The 22,314-nt window shown below is 35.0% G+C and overlaps 1 protein-coding gene across 2 annotated transcripts; it reads left to right on the top strand.

The window, feature by feature from the left end:
* The first annotated feature begins 4,622 nt into the window (after window positions 1–4,622).
* On the top strand, window positions 4,623–9,281 carry LOC133698747 (uncharacterized). Of its 2 annotated transcripts, none has more exons than XM_062121821.1 (10): window positions 4,623–5,071; window positions 5,528–5,622; window positions 5,983–6,050; window positions 6,141–6,184; window positions 6,435–6,512; window positions 6,602–6,755; window positions 7,762–7,917; window positions 8,026–8,136; window positions 8,371–8,436; window positions 8,934–9,281. In XM_062121821.1, the coding sequence occupies exons 1-10, from the start codon at window positions 4,755–4,757 to the stop codon at window positions 9,030–9,032; spliced, it is 1,188 nt and encodes a 395-aa protein (XP_061977805.1). In that variant the 5' UTR covers window positions 4,623–4,754; the 3' UTR covers window positions 9,033–9,281. The 2 variants fall into 2 exon arrangements, with proteins under 2 accessions (XP_061977805.1, XP_061977887.1); XM_062121903.1 differs by having other exon boundaries at window positions 4,624–5,071; window positions 7,765–7,917.
* Window positions 9,282–22,314: the final 13,033 nt, after the last annotated feature.

The raw sequence follows: 22,314 nt of genomic DNA, 5'->3' as shown, positions 1-22,314 counted from the left end.
CCAACACAGGTAATCCTCCATGAACCCTTTGGTTAGAAGATGCATCGTTACAACATCTTGATGCAGAAACTTTAAATTTTTACACTTCCTGCATGGACACCTAATACCGCCATCAGCAAAACTCCTCGGAATAGATGTTGTGAAATTAATAAAACCCTGGACACCGTTACAATAATCCATCCTCCGCAATCCTTGGGGTGAGTCCCGATACATCCATGAACGATCATCCATGACTTCTATTGAACCACTATAAAACATAATAAAAATATTGGTTTTCCCCGACATTATCCAACAAACTAAAACAACACTTATGTTAAATATTCATTATCAATTATCAACTATCAACGTTCATACATACAAATTTATACATATATAAATTTACAGAAATCACAACTTCGAAATAGAATTGATAACAATTAAACAAGACTCGTTAAATAAGCTATTAATTATTTATTTCATCACAACGACACATTTAATTCGGTGTAATTCAAACAAAATTTCAACAATTTACAAACAAATATAATTTGACAAAATCTAAAACAAACTATAACAACTACAAAATTATACATTCATACTACAAGTTTCTTTGACAAATAACAATTAAACAAGTACAAATGTTAACAAAATACATATACTACAACAATAAAATTCACAATTAAATATTAAAACTAAAAAGGATAGATTTACTTACAAAAAAATGATAACATCTACAAGAAACAGATATTGTGACCACATACAAAATATAAAAAATTAACTTGACTGCTCGTATTGAGAATAGTGGAGAGTTGGGATGGGTGGTTGGCTACAGTTTGGGAGGGGAGAGGTGGGATGGGAAAGAAGAAGAAGGAGAAACAGAGGAAGAGAGTGTCGGTTGATGGGTGGGTATATAATGGTTTTTTTCCGATGGAATCACTGACGGAATGAATCCGTCGGTGATTCCACCAGTGACAATGTCACGTCACTGTACGGCTATCTCAGTTTGAATCCCTCGATCATTCCGTCGGTAAAATCGTCTGATGTCACCACGCCGTTGCATATTTCCAGACAAACTGTATACCCCGTTGTTTCTGCATTCTATCTGGCAGCAGCAGAAACCCAACTTAAAACGGATGGTTCTCTCTCGTCTAAATGAATTAGAAGGCCTTCCATATACCGTTGGAAAGGAATGGAAGTTTAGTTTCCAATCAAACTAGAATAACACCAAAATTAGATCTATAGCTTCATTTATGACCAAAAGAGTAACGAAAGGTCAAACTGTCCGAATCTAGTATTCTTCTCCCAATCCTTGTCTAACGGTCTTGGTTCCACCAACAAGCCCCTCTTGAACTTGAATCAGATTAATCAGGGCTTGCTCTTTATTATTACAAATTCTCTTGAAGTCCACCTTAGCCCATGTCTCTTGAAGAAGTCCATTGAAAGCTTCTTTGAACTTCTTAGCCCTAAGCCTAGTAACTGGACCAACTAGAACCTCCAATGGATCCTTTGATGGTTGGATAGCATCACTAGGTATATAAGTTATTTGAACTTGATAATCTATATATATGATTTGAATTTGGTAGTCTATATTTATATGATCAGTACAAATGGAAGGTTGTGATGACATTAATTACATATTCCAGAAATTCGGATAGCTAATGGTATCAATATGATTCCTTTGGTACTAGCATTTCAGATGACATTGATTAGTTTTCCAAGTTTGGATAGCTAATGGTATCAATAGGGTTCAATTGGTGCCAACATTCTTTAAATTAATCAGTCGATCCTAGGTAATTAGGTGACTAATGATATTAGTAAAGATTACTAACATTAGCATGGTCACGACGTTAAGGGAAAAATATAAATTGATTAACTATTCTAGGTCAGAAATAGTTAATGATATCAATGGGTCGCATTGGTATCGACAACAATTTCTGGTGTGATTAGCTACTTTAGGTAAGGAGGCTAATGATGTCAAGGGTTTTTAACATCAACAACTTAGATGGTAAACTAGATGCGAATAAGAATTGATTACTATTCTGGGTTAGGAATAGTTAATGATATCAATTGATTGTATTCATATCGACACTTGAATGAAATTGATTAGTCTAACCCGGTAATGGGAGACTAATGAGATTCATTAGTATCGGCAATTACCTTTCAAAGAATGGGAGGAGAAGTGTTAATTAGTTCTTTTGAAAGAACGAGATAAGCAAATGATATCGAGAGAAAAATATCTTGGTATCAAATGAGAATTGAACCATAAAGAGATGGCGTTTGAAATCATTTTAGTAGTGTTGTGATTTCCAAGATGAAATTATTCTCAATATATGATTAGGATATTAGATGGAAATCACATATTGTAAAGAAGTCTATGTCTAAATTTTATGTGTCAAAAAAAAAATGTCATGAAAATTATTACTTCTCGCTGTTATTATTGTTGTTATTACCTTTTTTTATTTATATTTACATGTTATTTGTTATTTTCAAGTCCATCAAGATCACGTCAGGAGTGATATTAATGTAGCTATCTTTTGTTATGTAATTATGTTGTAATTTAAGACACTTATCTCCTAAACTTAAAATGTAGTATTGATCTGTAAATTTAGATGTATGACTTTAATCTAATAATGTAATTCTAAGTATCTATTTTAACCATGCATATTTATAGTTGAACTTGGGATCCTTCACATGAACTTCATTATATGATATTATTACGCATGATATAATTTAAGAAATAATAATATGTAGCAATTGAATTATGCATTGTTTTTTTTTTAATGAACTTGAATTTTGTATTATTATTGAATAAGATGTATTGTGTTGATGATGATGAGTTTGGTTGAAATCTAGAATGATTGGATCGGGTTGTGAAATGATATAGAAAGTGTAAATATGGCATTGTCGATAACATAGTCCTCTTGGTATAGGGGAGACTTTGCTGAAACTTTAGTTACCTATTATGTATTGTCCTAGAAATTAAGATTGTTACAACTTTGATATGTTATATGGACACCATATAACAATGAATTGATAGAAAGAACTTCTCCTTGATGTATGGAGTGTAGTGGATTATGGCTAGAAATGGTTCTAATGCATTATCTTGCCATTATTGAGGTGTATTGCTATGATCGGGTAATGTGACAGTTTGGATTGCATCAACACATCCCTGATGATGTTGACACAATAGATGATTTGCATGCTATTAATTAATGAGATAAAATAGATTCTCACATTTCATATTTACAAGTAGCCTCAGGAATACAATATAAATAAACATATATACATGCAATAGAAATCTCAAATACTTAAATAATACAACATTTTAGTAATAGAAATCCTAAAAGACATCTACATAACCCATCTACGTCTATGACATCTATTGGATGATCTAGGCTTATCAATAGCATGACTGCATCTTGTTCCTACTCCTACATGACTGGCCTCATCTTCTTCCACGATATCATCAAGACTTAACTTCTCTCCGAAGATATCAAGTCCATTCCGGTTGAACAATCGAGACACATAAGTGTATTCTTTTTTTCTTCATCAATATTACAAAACACAGATGCAGTCTCTCAACCCTCTCGTATCAACAAGCTAACATAATATTAATAAAACATTATTTGACAACTTATATAAAATTTAACGCAACACATGATTAATTGAAATAATTAGTTCGTAATTAATTTAACTTATTTTCATGTTCAACTATATCAAATCAACTCTAATTGATGGTATTCATAACTAATTTATCATTAATTCAACAAATCTTAAATTAAATTTAAACCCTAAATAATAACTTCATTTCAATTAAACCAAATACAAATTCATAGAAATGTAATATATTTACCTTATTTGTAGGACTAGAAAAAGGGTTAAGGTGGCGGGGGTAAAGGCAACAACGAAAATTTTTAAAGAGGAAACCATTCTAGAATACTTGAAGATTAATATGAGTTTGATTTTTTGGTGTTTTAAAAGTAAAAAAACAAGTGATTGGTGGGGTTTTTTTTTAGAGAGATAAGGGTTGGGAATGTTGATTTTGAGAGAGAGAGAGAGAGAGAGAGAGAGAAATATAGTTGTTGCATTTGTTGTGCTCTTCGATCTAGGAATGATTTAAATATCACTACATGTTATGCTTCTGAAAAGCGACAACTATCTTGTCGCACTTGGTTCAGTGAATGTTGCATTTTAGAAGTATGACAAGGTAAAAATGTAATATTTTGCCAAAACTTTTTTAAATCGTATTATTGTGCCAAAATTTTTAGATTATTTTGCTAATTTTAAAAAATTCAATATCGTTTTCTAATGTGCTAATTTGCTAAAAAATTATAGCTAAAAGAGGCAACCAACTAATAACAATTAATTAAGAGGTGTTTTAGAGTGTGATAAATATTGCTTTTTAAAGTGAATTTTACTTAAAAATATATTAAAATAATATATTTAAAATTTTTTTTATAAACATAGAAAAAAATCCAAAAATATTAAAAAAATTAATTTAAAATAACAAAATTAAATTTTACAAAAAAATAATGTCAAACGGAATGTCAAACGGAATTAATATCTTTTGCCTTTTCTTTTTCTGCTATCCTTTTTAAACAAGTAATTTCTCCTGTCTACAAAGACAAAGGCTCTTTCCATCCGTCAGACCCGGTCTATCCATTAATTACCCTCTTTTTTTTTTTTTTGTTTTTCCTTTCTTAACCTCCTTCTCTCTCCCGGTTTCTATGTGTCTTTAGGTTTTTTATTTTCTATTAATCTCTCAAAGAAACTGTTTGATGACATCTGTGAAGAACAATAACATGTTGCCTCCAGGTCTGGTTTCCAATCTACAACAAGTACTTTTAAGCAGAAAAGGTGGTGGAGGAGAAGAAGAAGAGAAAAAAGAAATTGACCCATCAAATGATGGTAATGATAAATCAGCCGAGCCATCTACTTCCACTTGTGTTGAAAACACTGAAGAAGACAGCAATAATTCAAAGCCTATTGTTTTGGTTACTAATGGAGATGGGATTGACTCCCCTGGTCTTGTTTCTCTTGTTGAAGCTCTGGTTCGTGAAGGCCTCTATAATGTCCATGTTTGCGCTCCTCAATCGTGGGTTTTTTCTCATTCCCCCCCCCCCTTATTTTCATGCTTCTGCTTAATTTCTGCTTTATTTTTTTATAAGGGCTGTCTTCAATTTTTAAGTTTGGAGATGGAGGATGTGGTGATGGGTTTTGAATTGGTTTTGCGTATCTGGGAAGATGGGTTCTCTTCTTCATTATTTTCTTTTTTGTTATTTTTTTTAGCATAGATTTTCACATCTGGGCATGTGGGTTCTGTTTATTATGTTCATTTTTTTTTCAAAATTTGTTTTAAATATTTATGTTCTATTTGGTTTAATTTACTTACCTCGGGTGTGTTGGTTTTCTCTATTTTTCAGTTACTTTATGAATTTCTCTTCAGTTTTCAAATTATGTTTCATGTGGTAATTCGTTACTTTTTTTTTATTGGTATTGAATTTGGAGTTTTGTTTTCCTGATTTCTTTAGTTTGTGAATTGGCTGGTCAGGGACAAATCAGTATCCAGTCATTCTGTGACTTTACAAGAAGCAATTGCTGTAACTTCCGTTGAAATTAATGGTGCCATAGCTTATGAAGTGTCAGGTAGAAGCGCATCTTATTTTTCCTTAGTTCTGCACCCTAGATTTGGAAATATTAATTGTTAAATGCATCGTATGCTTGTAGTAACCGAGCCACCTCCAGTTTAAGAATTCAAGATTTGTTAACTTGTATTAGTTTTGAAAGAATGTCCAGGAATGCTGTGTGTATTTTTTTTATAAAAAAACTTCCTTTCTAGGGCTATCGTCATGACAGTATGGAAGAACTGATCAATTTGCTTTTTCATCAATTTGATCCATATTAATGGCTACACATGTCTGCTCGAATGGTGAACTGATGTGTGTTTTGCACTTCTTGTTGCAATTGTTTTAGTAATGGGCATTGTTCATGGTACTTGTTACTCAGGGACTCCAGTGGATTGTGTCTCATTAGCATTATCTGGAGCACTGTTTTCTTGGTCAAAGCCTTTGCTGGTTAGAATTTACTTATTGTTCTATTTGAGATAACATAATACCTGTATCCATGATGAATTCTTGAGAATTTATACTTTATTTTATTTTCAGGTAATTAGTGGAATTAATCGGGGATCAAACTGTGGCCATCACATGTAACCTCTCTTCCTGTGCTTGGGCATATTCCTATATCATCTTGTCTGAATTTCCAGTAGCATGTTTAAGCTGGACAAACTTTTCAAATTATATGTCAGTGATGTCGCTGATTAAATTTAGATCTTTGTAGTTAGTGGCAATAAGTGAATGTGTACAGGCAGTCATTTGTTGGTTCTTGCTGGTTTTGTTTTAAGCAAATTGTTACAACCTTGGGGATAAAATTCATTAATTACTTGCAAAACTCATCAGGATTTATTCGGGTGTTGTTGCTGGAGCTAGAGAAGCATTATTTTGTGGTGTCCCATCCCTGTCAATATCACTGAATTGGTAACTTGAAGGTTTTTTTTTTTTTATGGGGATTTTATTACTCTTCTTCTTGTCTACAAGCAATTTTTTGGAGTTGTAATCTATTATAGGAAGAAGGAAGAAAGCCAAGAAAGTGATTTTAAGGATGCAGTTGCTGTCTGTTTGCCAGTGATAAATGCTGCTATCAGAGATATTGAAAAGGGGTTTTTTCCAAAGAGCTGCTCTCTGAATATTGAAATCCCCACATCTCCATCTGCAAACAAGGTAAGCACTATTATGTATTTTTCTCAGATTGATGCACAGATGCTGCTTGTTATTTATTGACAATATGCACATAACTATAGACAGCTGTTAAATTAATAGACCATTAGGTAGTATATTTAATCTATTAATGGATGGTGTATGATTGGAGCCATATTCACGTGGAGAAGATTTTTTGGGGAGTTTTAATGTCATTGTAGGAATTTGCCTTCAGACAATTTCATTGGGTTTTAAGAAGAGGAGATAGGTTTGGGTGGATGCTGAAGTTTCCCACAGTAGATACCATCTAAGGTACTTAAAAGTTAACACATTGTCAACAGCTACTAGAAATGATACCTGTTGAATGTCAACATGAGACATTGTTGGTCGAAGTCATAAGTAGTGGGTGGTTTTAGAAATTCACCCACATTGTGTCCTAGCCTGACTACTGTTTCCGAGCTGCATAAATGGGTTTACTTGATCAACATTTTGGTTTTCCTAGATTGTCACAGAAACTCCACTTCTTAAATTTCAGTTGTTTATATTTCATTAGTTGAGTTTCTATTATTAAGAACTTGGTAATTATTGCAAAATTCCTACTTATGAAGGTTTCAAAGAGTATATAGGATGGTTTAAGGATCTTATTATTCTTTTTCCTGCTGTCAATTGGAGGTTGGTTCTGGAGGAATTATTTGTCATCCCAACAGTAAGGCCAAGGGCACACAATATTTGGTTGAATCATGATTAGGATCTGCGGTCATTATATATTGGTTATTGGAACTTTGATTATGATTTTCAGGTAAGCGTTTTAATAGTGGCCCCCAAAGAAAAAACGATCCTCCCATCACTGGGCAGGATGTTTTATGATGTATAGCTTCTACAACTACCCTAGGATGAACCTATCGTAGAAGTTCACCTGCTCTGTTGGAGCACCAGAACTATAGTCTTTTCTGTTCTTGTATGTAAGTTCTGTTAGATATCTCTCTAAGCAGATCCTCTTTGTTTTCTCTTTCCTTTTCTTTTTACTTAGCAGGGCTTCAAACTAACTAAGAGAAGTATGTGGAGATCCTCACCTAGCTGGCAAGCTGTTTCAGCTAATCGGCATCCTTCGGCTGGACATTTCATGTCTAATCAACAAAGTCTTGGCCTCCAGCTTGCACAGCTTAGTAGAGATGCCTCTGCTGCTGTGAGTATCTATTGTAAAAGAACTTATTGCTTCATTTCTCTCTCTGTAACTTCTTTCGTAAAGAACACTCCCATGCATTTTTTTTTTCATGGCATTGTATCTTCTCAGGGTGCAGCTCGCCGTTTGACCACACAAAGGAAGAACATGTTAGAGATTGAATCAGTTGGGGCCGGTGGAAAATCTGATAGCAATCGGGTGAAGAAGTATTTTCGAATGGAGGTCAAGAAAATCCTAACTACCAACATGCTTTCAACAACAATTTTGATGGCTTTTAATTGTGACAAGAATAATTTTTAATGGCTTATTTTGCAGCTAGAATTTAGGAAGTTTAAAGAAATAAATTTAGCTTTAGAATTCAGTATAGTCAATGTTAAACTAAACTTACTTTTTATGGCTGGATTTCAATAAATGAATGCGGTTATGATTTCAGCACTGGTTTAATGTATTTTTCAGTTTTTGGACAAGGAGCTGGAGGATACAGATGAGGATCTGGATTTCAGAGCAGTTGAAAATGGATTTGTAAGTTAAAATGTTGTATTTTCCACATTGAGGACAATGCATGTTTTTTGCTCATCTAGAAGTTATACAAGTATCAATTGGAATCTCACAAGGCATTGATGAGCCCCCGACATATATAATTGTTCCTTGTGTTTTTGAACGGAAGCTATAGGTCTGACTGTGATCTTGAGGCTATGGGAGCCATCATCACAATGAAAGTTGTGATTGGTATGGCTAAAATCTTTTCGTTCTTTTTTTTGTTTGCAAATAATGGCTGACCCTTGGCATTATAACCTAGCACCAAACATGGCGAGCTGCCAATGTGTCTGTACTTAAGTTGAGGGCTTGTGCAGAACAAGGACGAAAACAAATCTCTGGGCCTTAAATTGTTCAAAATGCTATGGGAAGGCTAATAAACTCCGTTAACTTGTAATTTAAGTACTAAAACTTGCAGAACTTTGACTACATTTCATTTTAGTGCGGCTGCTTATTGCCTTTATTTTCTCTTGGAACACTAGGTTGCGATAACTCCACTATCACTTTCTCCACGTATTGAAGAGGACACTCACATAGCAGCCTCAGATTGGATCTCTTCCGCGCTTCATGGTGACCAATAAAAGCCGCCTCAATTATATTATCAATTATTTTGTATACTCTTGCAGGCACGATTGTGTTAATTAGTAATCAGTTGCATTTGTGTACTTTCTTTTTTCTGCATTTACCCCTTTTGATTTTCTTCTTATATTTGGTGGGGTTGGGTGGGTTTGCATTTTGTAGTTTTTAATACAAATGTAATTTAAAATGGTCAGGTCGTAATTACATGACCTTGTCTTTTCAATCAATTGTGACTTCCGGATTTGTCTTCATTTCTTAAGCTGTTTTTCGATTATTAATTGTTATCTATTTTTAGTTTCCTCGTAAGAAAATAAAAAAAATATATTTAGAGAAAAATAAAAAATAATAGTAGTGAAAAAAGGATGCCAAAGTGCCTAGAAAATGATCAAAAATTGATTGAAGAGGTTCAAAAATAAAAGGATTGAAAATTTAACAGTATTTTGTTAACTGATGAGAGCCATGTTGATGAAGAAAATTCAATTTGAGAAAAAAAAGTTCTACATCAGATGTTTATGGGATCAATTAGATGTTGTTGAAGGTTTAATTGAATTTATGGAGAGTTTGATTGCAAGAAAAATTGATTTTGGAGTTAATTTGGGCTTTAATTGGAAGAAATTAAAGTTCTGGGGTCATTATAATTTGTAAGAGTTAATTTGATCAAATCAGGGGTTTAATTGTATAAATATTGAAGTTTGATGGTCAATTAAGGACTTAATTGAAGAAATCCGAAACCAAGGACCAAACTAGAAAAGGTGCGTAAATAGAGGGGTTGTAATTAAAACCTGATCAGAGGTCAAATTGAAGAAATTAGAAGTTTATTGCTCAATTGAGGGTCAAATTGCACTAATTTAAGACCAAGAACCAATATGGAAAAGGCGGCCAACTTCAAGGCCGACGATTGAATTTGGCAGGGATGCAATTGAATTGATTTTAAAAATCAAAATTGCAATTGAGGATTTGATTGAACAAATCACAAATTGAGGACTGATTTGGACTTCTGACACGTTTTTGGTGCCTTTTCTTTTAAATGAAATGGCGCATTTTGTCCAAAACGACGCCATTTCACCTACTGTTTATTTTTTTAAAAAAGAGGCTGAAATGGTGCCGTTTTGAAGGCACCGTGGGTCTTCTTCTTCCGCTGGACACACGAAGCAGGTGAAGAAGAAGAATTTCTCTTCCTCTGTTTCTCACTAACTTCCCTTCCTCCGATAACCCAAAAGACCAAGGACCCTCCACCTGCACTGCTTTCCACGTGTTAAGAGTCAGGGAGGAGAGGTGTCCCTAGGGTGGTAGAGAGGCGGCTGAATAGTGGTCGCCCCGTCCACCCTATACCCCTGCGCCATTGACTGGGCAGGGGTGTAGGTCTCCTTTCTCCCCTATAAATACAGGGGAGAAAGAAGACACACGAGGACGAAAAACAATAGAATAGGAGGGAGAGAGAGAACAGAAATAAAGAAGAAGAGAGAGGAAAAAAGAAACAGAGCACGAGAGAAAAAGAAGACACATGAGGATGAAAAACAATAGAAGAGGAGGGAGAGAGAGAACAGAAATAAAGAAGAAGATAGAGGAAAAAAGAAACAGAGCACGAGAGAAAAAGAAGAAGAAGAAGAAAACAGAGGAATAGAGAGAAGAAGAGAAGGAAAACTGAGAGGAGGAGGAGAAAAGAAGAAAAAGAAAGAGCGAAACAAAAAAAATAGAGGAAAAAGAGAAAAAAAGCAGAGGAGAAGCATCAGTGAAGTAGCGCCACCGGGTCCAGCCGCCATCTCCGCCATCTCCGCCATCGCGAGCCACCGCAGACGAAAACAGCCACGCCTCTTCACGCTAGGTAATCTTCTCTCCTTCTTTGCTCCGTCTTTTATTTTCCTTTCATTTGCATGCAGAACGTGAGCAATTCACAGTAACGAATAAAGCATAGTAACCAATCAATTATAATCTTTTGGGCTAGTGTTGGCCCATTTTGCATGATGGGCCGATGTCGGCCCATTTTCTTTAGGTTGGGCGGTGCTGGCCCATTCCCATTACGTACACCGTAACAATACAAATCGGGTATTGCAATACTCGGTTTTCATCAACTAAATTTTTTTTTTCTGCATACGGCCAAGTGTCTCAAAGCTAAAAAATCATTCATATTTTTTATCATACACCAAAGAAATGTTTTAGCATGCATTTTGGCTTTAATAACCAGTTTATTAAAGTTAAGAGAACATTGACTAATATTTCAAAAAACATCAAAAAATATTTTTGTTTGGTTTTAATACCAGGAATTATGAATTTCTACGTAAAAGGTATTCCCAGTATTAAAAAGTTTTTTTTTAATAATTTGCTTAGATTTTTTATCAAACTATAAAACAACGCAACTTATCTTAGGTATAACGTATTTGAGGTGCTAATACCTTCCCTTTACGCAACTAGTCTCCGTACCCCGTCTTTGAGACCAGTTAGGGTTCCTAGTAACCAAAATATTAGGTGGCGACTCCCAGTCCATATTTTATTGGTAAGAGACAAGAATTCCTTGTCACGCAATATTTGCCAGATAGATTCACATTTATTATTTTTTTGTGGGTGGATGATCGCCGCGACGCCGCACACGTGCGACAGAATGGCGACTCCACTGAGGAGTTTATGGACTAAGTACTATTTTTGTTTGATAATTAAGTTGTCTTATTTGTGTGTTTTCTGTTAATATGTATTTATTTTCTTACACGCTTTAATTTTTGTACATATCTGTTCATGACATCACATGCTTTAATTTTTTAAAAACACACACACAAGCTTCTAAGTTAAGTGGGGAATTAACGATCTGCTTTATGATTGTTGGTCAGGTTCAGATGCGTGAAACACCCAACTCATATCTGAGTGCCTGCTTGGTAATGACAGGTATACATGCCTTAGTTGTTCTTTACAACGCCCCCATACTGCCTTTACGAAAGCCGTCACTGGGCAGACTTGAGACCCTTTTTTGAGACTAGGTAGAAAAACCTACCTTTTGTCTCATAAAATGATTAGAACTCGACCTTAGGATATATATTACTTTGCTGTCATTTGCATTTAATCATGTAAAAAAATCATCACTACAGGTTGGACTGAAATCATGATTGAGTATCAATCTTTTCACAAGTTTGGGCAAGAATCTGAGCTGACTCAGGTAGCTGAAGGAAAATGTCCAAGAATCAATATCAGTAAATTGCTCGAGATTACCAAGATAAATCACACAATCAATGACTTGGAGAAATTGTGGTCCATTATGGGATATGTTGACGATACTCTTTTCGAAAGGCGATATGGGAGAATTGCACAATTAATGAGAGTAAGTTACCCCTACAAACAGCAACAATCAAAGCCCTAGAGACCTTTTGGGATCCTAGTTCTTGGTGTTTTGCTTTTGGGAACATAGATATGATATCTACCTTGGAGGAATATAAGAGGATCCTGGATTTTCCAAATAACAGCCATAAAATTTACCTTGGATGAAATTTTAAAGGCACAGCCATGGAGGTGGTAAAGTTATTAGGCCTGAGAAAGATCAGTCCATGCAGAATAGCTAATGGGGGTTTCAAATGGAAGGTCATTGAAGACATGATGAAGAAGAATGCCGAGGAAGACAGATTGGGAGATGAACGATACAGGTTGGTGGCTTTCGCCATTTTTGGCCTTGTATTATTTCCATATGAAATTGGGGTCATCAGTTTGGAAGTCGCAAGTGTTTTCTTAGAATATGAGCATGACCAGATCAATCCTTCTTTAGCAATTTTGGCCAAAACCATGTTACTCAACCATTGCAGAATGAATGGCAAGGGAGCAATGAGATGTTGCGTTCCTATATTATATTTATGGATTATCAATCATATTGAGACACCAAGGGACATCTTCAACAACTTCTAGTGGTTTGACCTTCGACCACTGAAAGTTACAATGAAGGAGACTTGGAGACATTAGGATGAGAAAGCATGGATAAAGAAGTATGTTGCACTACCATAAAGCAACTTCAAATGGAAAGCACTGTGGATGAACAACACAGTCTGCACAATGAGTTGTGGAAGTAAGGCATGGGTTCCCCTGATTGGTGTAACTGGATACATCGGTTATGCCCCAACACTAGTAACAAGACAGTTGGGTGGAATGCAGTACACACCAAGAACTTTGGGTTTAACAGATTTCATTGGTTTATTCAAACATCAACCATACCTCAAAGAAATGGGACTCATTCAATGAGACTGGGAAAGGCCCTTACTGGTGAAAAAGGAAGAAGGCAGCAGGTTTGAATCATTTGTTAGTTAGAATTATGCAATTTGTAGAAATGGAAAGCTTTATGAGGGTAATAGAGTCATCAACACCTGAACATTCGGAGTCAACAATAGAGCAACCAAAAGAAAAAGGACTGATAATGAGGAAGAGCTAAGAAGACAGTTGGAAAGATGTGGCACAGATCTCAACAAAAGCAAAAGGCAACAACAAATCTTGGAAAAACAATTGGAGGAAGAAAATACAATGAGGAATTGCTTAAACCAACAATGAGCAATTAACATCTTTCCAACAATGGCAGAAAAGGGCAGAAATAGTTGAAGCAATAACCAAAAGGATCCAGGATGAGTTGAAGGATCACATAACTGAAAATGATAAACTGGTTCACAAAAATGGGCTCATAGAAATAGAGTTGGCCAAGATCAAGAAATTAGCAAAAGGCAAGATAAATATGGATAAAGAGATGTTGGATTCCTTGAAGAGAGAAAGAAGCAGTTTTTTAAGAAAGATGGAAACTAAGAAAGAAAAGAATCGGCATGCCTACCTTAACATAGAAGAAGAAAGAAGAACGCATGCCCAATATGTGGTACAGTTAGAGAAGGAGTGAAGTATAAGAAAGGCTATCGAGGTTGATATGAGAGATTACCAGAAAAAGGGCCAAGTATTCAAAAGAACAGATAATGATTCTACAATCTGAGCTAGAGATACAAGAAGAGGGGTTGAGAAGTCATTACGGTGCAATAGAGGAAAAGTTACATGAGTTGAAGCAAGAGCGCTAGGAATGTCAAGAATATATTGACAACTTTGCAGTTCAAATGAACTTCAAAATCACCGAGCTAGACATCGAAAGAGAAGAACTGCAAAGAGTCAGGGCTAAGTTAGCATTGTTAGAGACAATGGTCCGAACATTGGAAACAAGCAATGAAGCCTTAGGAGCTAGCAATGAAGTGATAGTCATAAATAACACTTTGTTGCATGACAAACTAAGACATATGATGAAACAGGTCGAGCAAGTGGCCCGCTATGCTAAGAGGATGTAACAACAAGCCTCCCAAGTTGGAAATAGTGCTACAAAGTATCGAGAATACGTGAGGGCTCTCACTTCCTTTACAGAAGATTCAACCAATAAGGGAAATGCCTTTTAGAGTAGCAATGTATTAAGGTTGTTGTTATGTTGTAAACTTTTTGTACAAACTCCGGTTATTTATAAAAAGGTCATAACCTATCTTTTTTTCTCGATGAGTTCTGGTATTCAAATCTGATAAAGAACTTGGCAAATACTCTTTTACAACAATCAGTTTGGCAAAGAAAATCTTGTTTAAAGGATTATGAAAGTCATGAATCAGTTCATTAAGAAAAAAAATACTCATCACATATGCATCTTAGTTTCATCATACATCTTTTTATAACACGTCATTTGCATACGCCAGTGAAACATAGGTCCCCCACCCGAGGTCCATTACACTAGACTCAGAACAAGAATGGAACACGAAGAAAGGGCTCAACTAGAATCCCGCTACCAGAGAGAACTAGAGTCAGTGAAAAATGAAGTGTCACGGATGACTAATCTGCTTGAACAATTGTTAAAAGCAAAAAGTAGGGAGGGAACATCCGCCCAGCCAGCTACAGGTTTACCCGCGTCTCATATTCCCATACATCTCTGATTCTGGAGGCAGATTCAGTAGCAGAACAACATTCTGTGCCAGCCATCCCTATTCGGTCAGCTCACACACCACCCACTATGGATTTAACAGCAGATGGGCCTTCTGAAAGTAGGTCCAGCGGTTTCATAAGCCAGGATAAGATATCCGCATTAGAAGAACAATTAAGAGTTGTAGAAGGAAATGATTGGTTCGACCCAATGCGAGCAGTTGAGATGTGTTTGGTACCAAACATTGTGGTACCAAAAGATTTTAGGGTCCCAGAATTCACCAAATATACAAGCCTGGAGTGCCCTAACACGCACCTCCGATCTTATTGCAACAAGATGGCTAAAGTAATCCATGACGATAAAATGCTAATCTATTTTTTTCAAGATAGTCTATCAGGCTCTACTTTAAGCTAGTATATGCAGTTGGAAACTGTTAAAATTAAGAAATGGAAAGATTTGGTAGAAGCTTTCCTCAAGCAGTACAAATTCAACTTGGAAATAGCTCCAGACCGAACAAGCCTGATGTCGATGGAAAAGAGAAGCTAGGAGTCAGTCAGGGTGTACGCACAGAGATGGAGGGACGAGGCGACATATGTCCAACCCCCTTTAATCGAAACAAAGATGGTGACTTTATTCGCCAGTACTTTTAAAGCATCTTACTATGAGCATTTAATGGGTAACTCATCTCAACATTTTTATGATGCGGTACGCATAGTAGAGAGGATAGAGCAAGGCATTAAAGCCGAGCGCATACTTGAGCCTCTGGAAAAAAAAGGTTATTCTGGAAGAAGAAGAGAAGAGGATGTTAACAATTTAGAAGGAGGGTATAAAGGTAAGAGAGTAAATTACCCAAACTCACAAATGCCTATCTCTCAATTCACCAACATAAACTTTACCAAACCCTTGCACTCAAATTCAACCAACCAAATAAGTCACCCACCAAACAGCCAAAACAACTACCAAAAGTCATATACAAGATATGCCTCTAAGCAGTTACCTCCACTACCAATGCCTTTAAAAGATTCATACGCTAAATTGTTGAGCATTGGGCAAATAACTCCAATCCTTCTACCACCCATCCAACCACCCTTTCCAATATGGTATAAGCCAGAATTAGCTTGCGAATACCATGCCGACAATCTTAGGCACGCAATTGAAACTTGCTATGCTTTTAAAAGGAAGTTGCTAGAACTCATCAAAATGGAGTGGGTATCTTTCGAAGATGCGTCCAACGTCAATTCAAATCCATTGCCTAAACATGCTGCTGGTAATTCGAGAGTGGGTATGATAGAGGTTGACAATCAAAACCAAGTGTTGAAGGTATCCATGAAAAGGTTGTACGACATGTTGTTACCATCAGGATTCCTAAACATGAACACTGAATATCAGCTGGGAAGGGATAACTATTGTGAGTTCCACAGAATGGAGGGACATCATATCGAGGATTGTATCAAGTTTCGCCAGAAGGTTGCGAAGATGCTAATCATGGGAAAATTGAGACTTGAAACCATGGGGGGGCAACCAGGAGGTGAGTATGATGGAAGGCCGAGATAAACCGTTAGAGGTATGTAGAATTCAAACTACAGCTAATGGGTTACCAAAGCTAATTCTGACTAAACCTTTATTTACAAAAAGAGATCACAGTGCAATGCCATATAATTATGGTTATACCTTGAACATTCAAGCCCCCATCCCTTTATTTGATACTGAGATCAGTGGGCTAACGCGGAGTGGCCATTGTTTTACGCCCGAGGAGTTGAAGAGAGTTAAAGGCAAGGAAGTGGTGGATCTTGACAAAGAAATGGAGGTGAATAAGCCAGTAACGAAAGATGAGTCAAATGAATTTCTGAAGTTGATAAAGCACAGTGAGTATTGCATAGTAGATCAATTCAGAAAGACTCCAGCGAGGATATCCCTTATGTCCTTGATACTAAGCTTAGAGCCGCATCGAAATGCCTTGCAAAAGGTACTGAATGAGGCATATGTACCCCAGGACATTGAACAAAAAACCATGGAGCACCTGATGGGGAGGATCCATGCTTCTAATTACCTATACTTCACGGATGATGAATTAGATGCTTAAGGAACTGGGCATAACAAACCTTTGTATATCACCGTGAAATGCAATGATTGCCTTATTGGAAAGGTACTCGTCGATAACGGCTCGACTCTTAACATATTGCCGAAACATATGCTGAAAGAAATGCCAGTCGACGAATCTCATATGAAGCCTAGTACCATGATGGCAAGAGCATATGATGGCTCGCCTAGATAAATCATTGGGACTTTGGAGGTAGAGTTGTATGTGGGACCATAAATGTTCTTAGTGGCACTCCAAGTTATAGATATCCACCCTTCCTATAGTATGTTACTGGGAAGGCCTTGGATTCATGCGGCTGGGGCGGTAACTTCATCATTACACCAGTGTTTGAAATATATCATTAATAGGATGTTAGTAACTGTCAAAGCAGAGGAAATAGTCTCCATGGTAAAGAATGTGGCCATACCTTTCCTTGAGGCAGAGGATTGCACGGGTGAGAATCTCTATAGCTTTGAGATTGTAAACACTAAGTGGGTACCTGAAAGCACAGTGTTAAGAAAGCCGAGGATTTTAGAAGCAACAAGGATGGCAGTTAAATACCACAATCTCACAATCACATGAATTAATGTTGATTTTTAATTTACGTGACTTATTATAACTGCTCACATTCTACTTACATACATGTTTTTTCTTTTATATACTCTTGTTTTCTAGTTTTTTCTTTTATATACTCTTGTTTTCTAATTTTCTCTTGATTATTCAATTATAAGATAATTATCTTTTAACCTTATCTATGTCTTATAAAATTTATGGTATAACACTTATCTCCCCTAAAAATTGCCCTTTAATAACTTCAAATTAATAGGCAACTTTAATTAATAAGTATATTGAGATTCGAATTTTTAATTTTTATGTCATATCAATTTCATCATTTATTTTTGTTTATTATGCATGAATTACAAGACATTTTTTTCCTGAGTTGAATTTGTATTTAAATATTAAGTATGACTAACTCCTTTTCTTTTATTTCACATTCATTATCTTATCTTTACTACCATTGACATTGTCCCCGCTCTTTTGTCTCATTGTATGGATTCTTATCCATATGCTCCAATTATTGTACTTTAGCTACTTGTTCTTGTATTTGTTTCTATTTTTTTATTCTCTCAATACTTGTTCTTCTATCCAGTGTTCCAATAATCTCTAGATAGTAACCTGGACTACAACTTTTCCAGAATTATTACATATTGTTGTTTCACTCATTGAAGGAGATCTTTCTCTTTCTTCCATGCTCTCCAGTTAATAAAGGCCTTGTCAGGATTTTACAAATCTCATCCTTTATTTCTTCAATTTTCACTGATGATGATAGTTGTGCAATTCTAAAATTGTGCTTCCAAGTTGTTTGCTCATGTTACAAATGGTTTGTTATTTGTATGCATAACTTCAAACTTACTCTCATTCCAAACTAACAACATTTGATGCAGAGTTGATGGAATACAGTCGTTCACGAGAATCCAGTCATTTTCAAGTAAAACATTATAGTTTGGGACCGTATCTACAATAAAGAACATTGTTTGAGCAGTTAAGGAGTCCAGTTTTAAACTGACTTCTATCATTCTTTTAGCTTGTAGAACTTTTCTAGAGAACCCACTTACCGCTACTCTAGTTGGTGTCAAATATTCCACTATTTTCTCAATTACCTCTAACATATTCCGAGACAATATATTCACAGCAGTGCCATTATCAACCAATTCTTTTCCTGTTTCCTCTCCTTTAATTTTAGCACATAAGTATAAGGGTTTTATATGCACAAGCTTGTTAACATTTGGTTTCTCGAACAAAACTTTCACAACTTCTTCAAACTCGACTACAACTTTTCCTTTCACTCTAAAGTCTCTAGTTATCCCTTGCTGTACACTTTCTGGCCAACTTCCTCTATTATCACTTTATGGGGTGTTACAGAGCTATCAACAACATCTCCTTCCAATTTTGTAACTTCAACATTCTAATTGATAAACTTGCCTAGGGATGAGAGTCACCATGTTGTATTATGTCATATTATGTGCGAAGAAATCATCTCCATCATTAAAAAACAAAGCATCAAAATATTGTCTTCCTTATTTTTGTGATTAGCTAGGTACCTTTTATTAGTTCCTTTTAGTTTCTTATGTTGCTTTGTTTTTTTTTCATTTGAATTTGTATCTCCTTCATTCATTTGAATGATTAAGTTATCACTGGTCTAATTAATGAAAAACTCTAGAACTTTCTCCTTGGCATCTAATGGTTTTCTTTTCTTTATATAGTTACAAAGTACATTCGTTTTTCTTCACTACATAATCCTTGCTACATCTTTTAGTCATTTTTTCTCTTGAATTTTATCAACCCGTTTATGTTCTTTGGATTCGACCTTCATTCAACATTCTTTTGAACTTGATGGTAAGTCTCTCCTGCATCTAATGGTTTTTTTCCCTTCATATAGTTACAAAGTACATTCATTTTTCTTCTCTACGTAGTCCTTGCTACATCTTTTAGTCAATTTTTCTCTTGAATTTTATCAACCCGTTTATGTTCTTTGGATTCGACCTTAGTTCAACATTATTTTGAACTTCATGGTAAGTCTCTCCTTAAGGACTTCTTTTTTGGATAATTTCCTTTTTGTCTCAACACCTCCTTTGACTTCTTTCGATTCTCATTGGCTCTCATTTGAGGATGAAAATGAACCAGTCGAAATTGTTCTTCCAAACTACACCTTAAAAAGAAAGTTATGCCTCATTGTAAGTCTCTTTAAGTATCTATACCCCAAGATGTCAATTCTTCCTTCATGGGTGAACTATAATCATTATACATGGTTTTTGCAATGAGTTGCATGTTTCTGAATAGCATCTCTACCTCTGGTAACTATATGACCATATTCCTTGTTGGGGTTTCTTCTAGATAAGTCATCTCATCCACATTCAACTTTTGCGTTGATGTTGTATGTTTTCCTTGCATCACTCTAGACCTAAGGCGCTCTCTCAAATTTGTCAATTCTAGAATCTACATTTGTTTCTCATTGAAGCTTACTATTCCTTTTACTACTCTACCTCTCAGAAATCTCCTGAAATTTGCACATTTTGTCAGTAGTATGACGTGCAATCATATGCCATCTATATAATCCTTTAATATCTTATGACTTGTCTGTTGCTGCAAATCTAAGTATTTGATATGCTATTCGGGCATCAAACAACTCCTTTGCTACAACAGTCACAATGTGACACTCTAGGATACTAAAATGTCATTAGTAATGATTGTCATATTAACTGACAATGTATTAACTAAAGGAAAAAGGGTCCTCATCGATTCTCATTTTTTTTGTTAGGAAACTTAACGTATTTTGATTCTATCAAATCTTGAATTATATTCATGAATATTACACCATTTTTATGGAATGACCAATCACTCCATGCCATTTACAATAATTCTTCCTTTTTAATTCTTCATCTATCACCTGTTTATGTTTTCTTTTAAATTTAATTCTTTTATTTACTAACAACTAGTAAAAAATAATAGCAACTTGATTTATATCAAATAAATAATGTCTTTCTTCATTTGACTTAGAGATCTTAAAGCTTTACCATTTTTTTTATTTAATGCATTGCAAACTATTGGTTCACCATTTACGAACTCTGCAGCATCTACGTCTATTGTTTCTTTATAATAGGTTTCATAAATTAGGAGATTTTTTTCTACTTCCTTTCTCAATAGACATTTATACCTAAAAGCTCATACCCTTAACTCATATATATCCTTAAACTCCATTCCTTTAAATTTCTTTCTTAACTCTCATTCTAGACCTTGTTGTGTAATTGTTACAAATTCCTTTTAAGGAATCCTAGACCAACACTTTCCAGCCTCCGTAAATCTATCTAAATACTACTTCTTAGTCTCTTTAGGGTATTGTTTTAATTTTACTAAATCTGCCACCACGAACTCTTGTTTTGTCCTAGAAAAGTGTGTCTAGAATATAATTTACATGTCGTTCTAATTCTAGATAGAATTTGGTAGTAAATTTATATACCAAGTGAATGCACTTCCTGTTAATAAATTTGAAAACAATCTAAACTTTAAAAATTCAAAATCAACAGCTTCTCTACCTTAGCAAATGAGCCAAGCTATATGTTCCAGAGTAGATATTGACCTTTGACCATTGAATAATATGAAGTCTGGGAATCTAAAATTGGTGGGATAAGGGTACATTCTATATATGTAGTCTAGATAAAAAATTTTATAAGTTGGTATATGAATTTGTTGAACTCTAAGACCATAAGCCTGTTTGACTATCCCTAAAATATATCATGGACCAATCCTATCTAGTGGAGTAAACTCTGGATCGTCTAGTATCATTTTTTATCCAGGTTTTTTCATGAAATATTCTTATAATTCATAATCCTTTTTTTTTTTAATTACTTCCAGCTTCTTCTATAACTATAGGTTTCACTAAATTTATTTTAGGTTCTCGTGAAGGGTTACTTTTTAAGTTGATTTGTATTGGCCAAATTGGTTCTTTACCAATTGGTTTAGGATTTGGTTATTTTAACCTCTTTCACATCTAAATGGTTTTTGATTTCCACTACCACCTGTTTAGATATATTAATAATTTTTTTTATCATTACATGATTAAAGTATGATATTATCTCATTATTTCCACTCTTTATTTTGGTGCCTAACTTAAAATTAACATCTTCAAATGTTTTAACAATTTCTTGACAAGATACTTTATTAAAGTTATAAAGTTTTTCAAAACTTCCTTTTAAATTCCTTTCAAGCCTTTCAAAGCTTTCTGCTAAATTCCTTTCACAAGTCTACCTTTCTCTAACACTAGACTCTATGACAATATGACTTGACCTATCATTCATCACTGTAATCCCATTGTAGCAATCATCACTAATTTTTAATCTCTTTCAATTTTCTGTGTAAAGAAATCTAAATAACTAGGGCCATGACAACATGCTATTTTTTTCTATTAGGACAAATCAACTATTTACATTCGATTGGGTGTAATTTTGGAGTGCATAAATATAGGAATTAAATTTGTCTAACAAAATGTACAAAGGGTGAGGGAAAGGCATGACTAGAATATGGGTGTCAAAGAAAATGGGATTTCATATTCATTGGAAAGACAAAACATACAAACAAATATCGATTTAATAGCTTTCCCTAAAATAAGATTTTGTTTATATGCATTAATCAGATACCATGTTTGGCCAGACAAACAAATACTGGTTCTATGTACTCAGAGGCCATGGGTAAGCTATCACTCTTTAGCTTGCTGTTAGTTGATTAGTGTTTGGGAAAGGTAGATATCTATGTT

Source organism: Populus nigra, chromosome 1 (assembly GCF_951802175.1).
Source record: "Populus nigra chromosome 1, ddPopNigr1.1, whole genome shotgun sequence".
Lineage (NCBI taxonomy): Eukaryota > Viridiplantae > Streptophyta > Magnoliopsida > Malpighiales > Salicaceae > Populus > Populus nigra.
This window is presented reverse-complemented; position numbering and strand designations above follow the sequence as displayed.

Bases quoted from the DNA above. Each gene is read 5' to 3' on its own strand.
- LOC133698747 (XM_062121821.1), top strand. From the start codon at position 4,755: ATGACATCTGTGAAGAACAATAACATGTTGCCTCCAGGTCTGGTTTCC. The intron at 6,185-6,434 runs GTAACCTCTCTT...AAAACTCATCAG, and splicing joins TCAAACTGTGGCCATCACAT to GATTTATTCGGGTGTTGTTG. The intron at 8,437-8,933 runs GTAAGTTAAAAT...TTGGAACACTAG, and splicing joins GAGCAGTTGAAAATGGATTT to GTTGCGATAACTCCACTATC.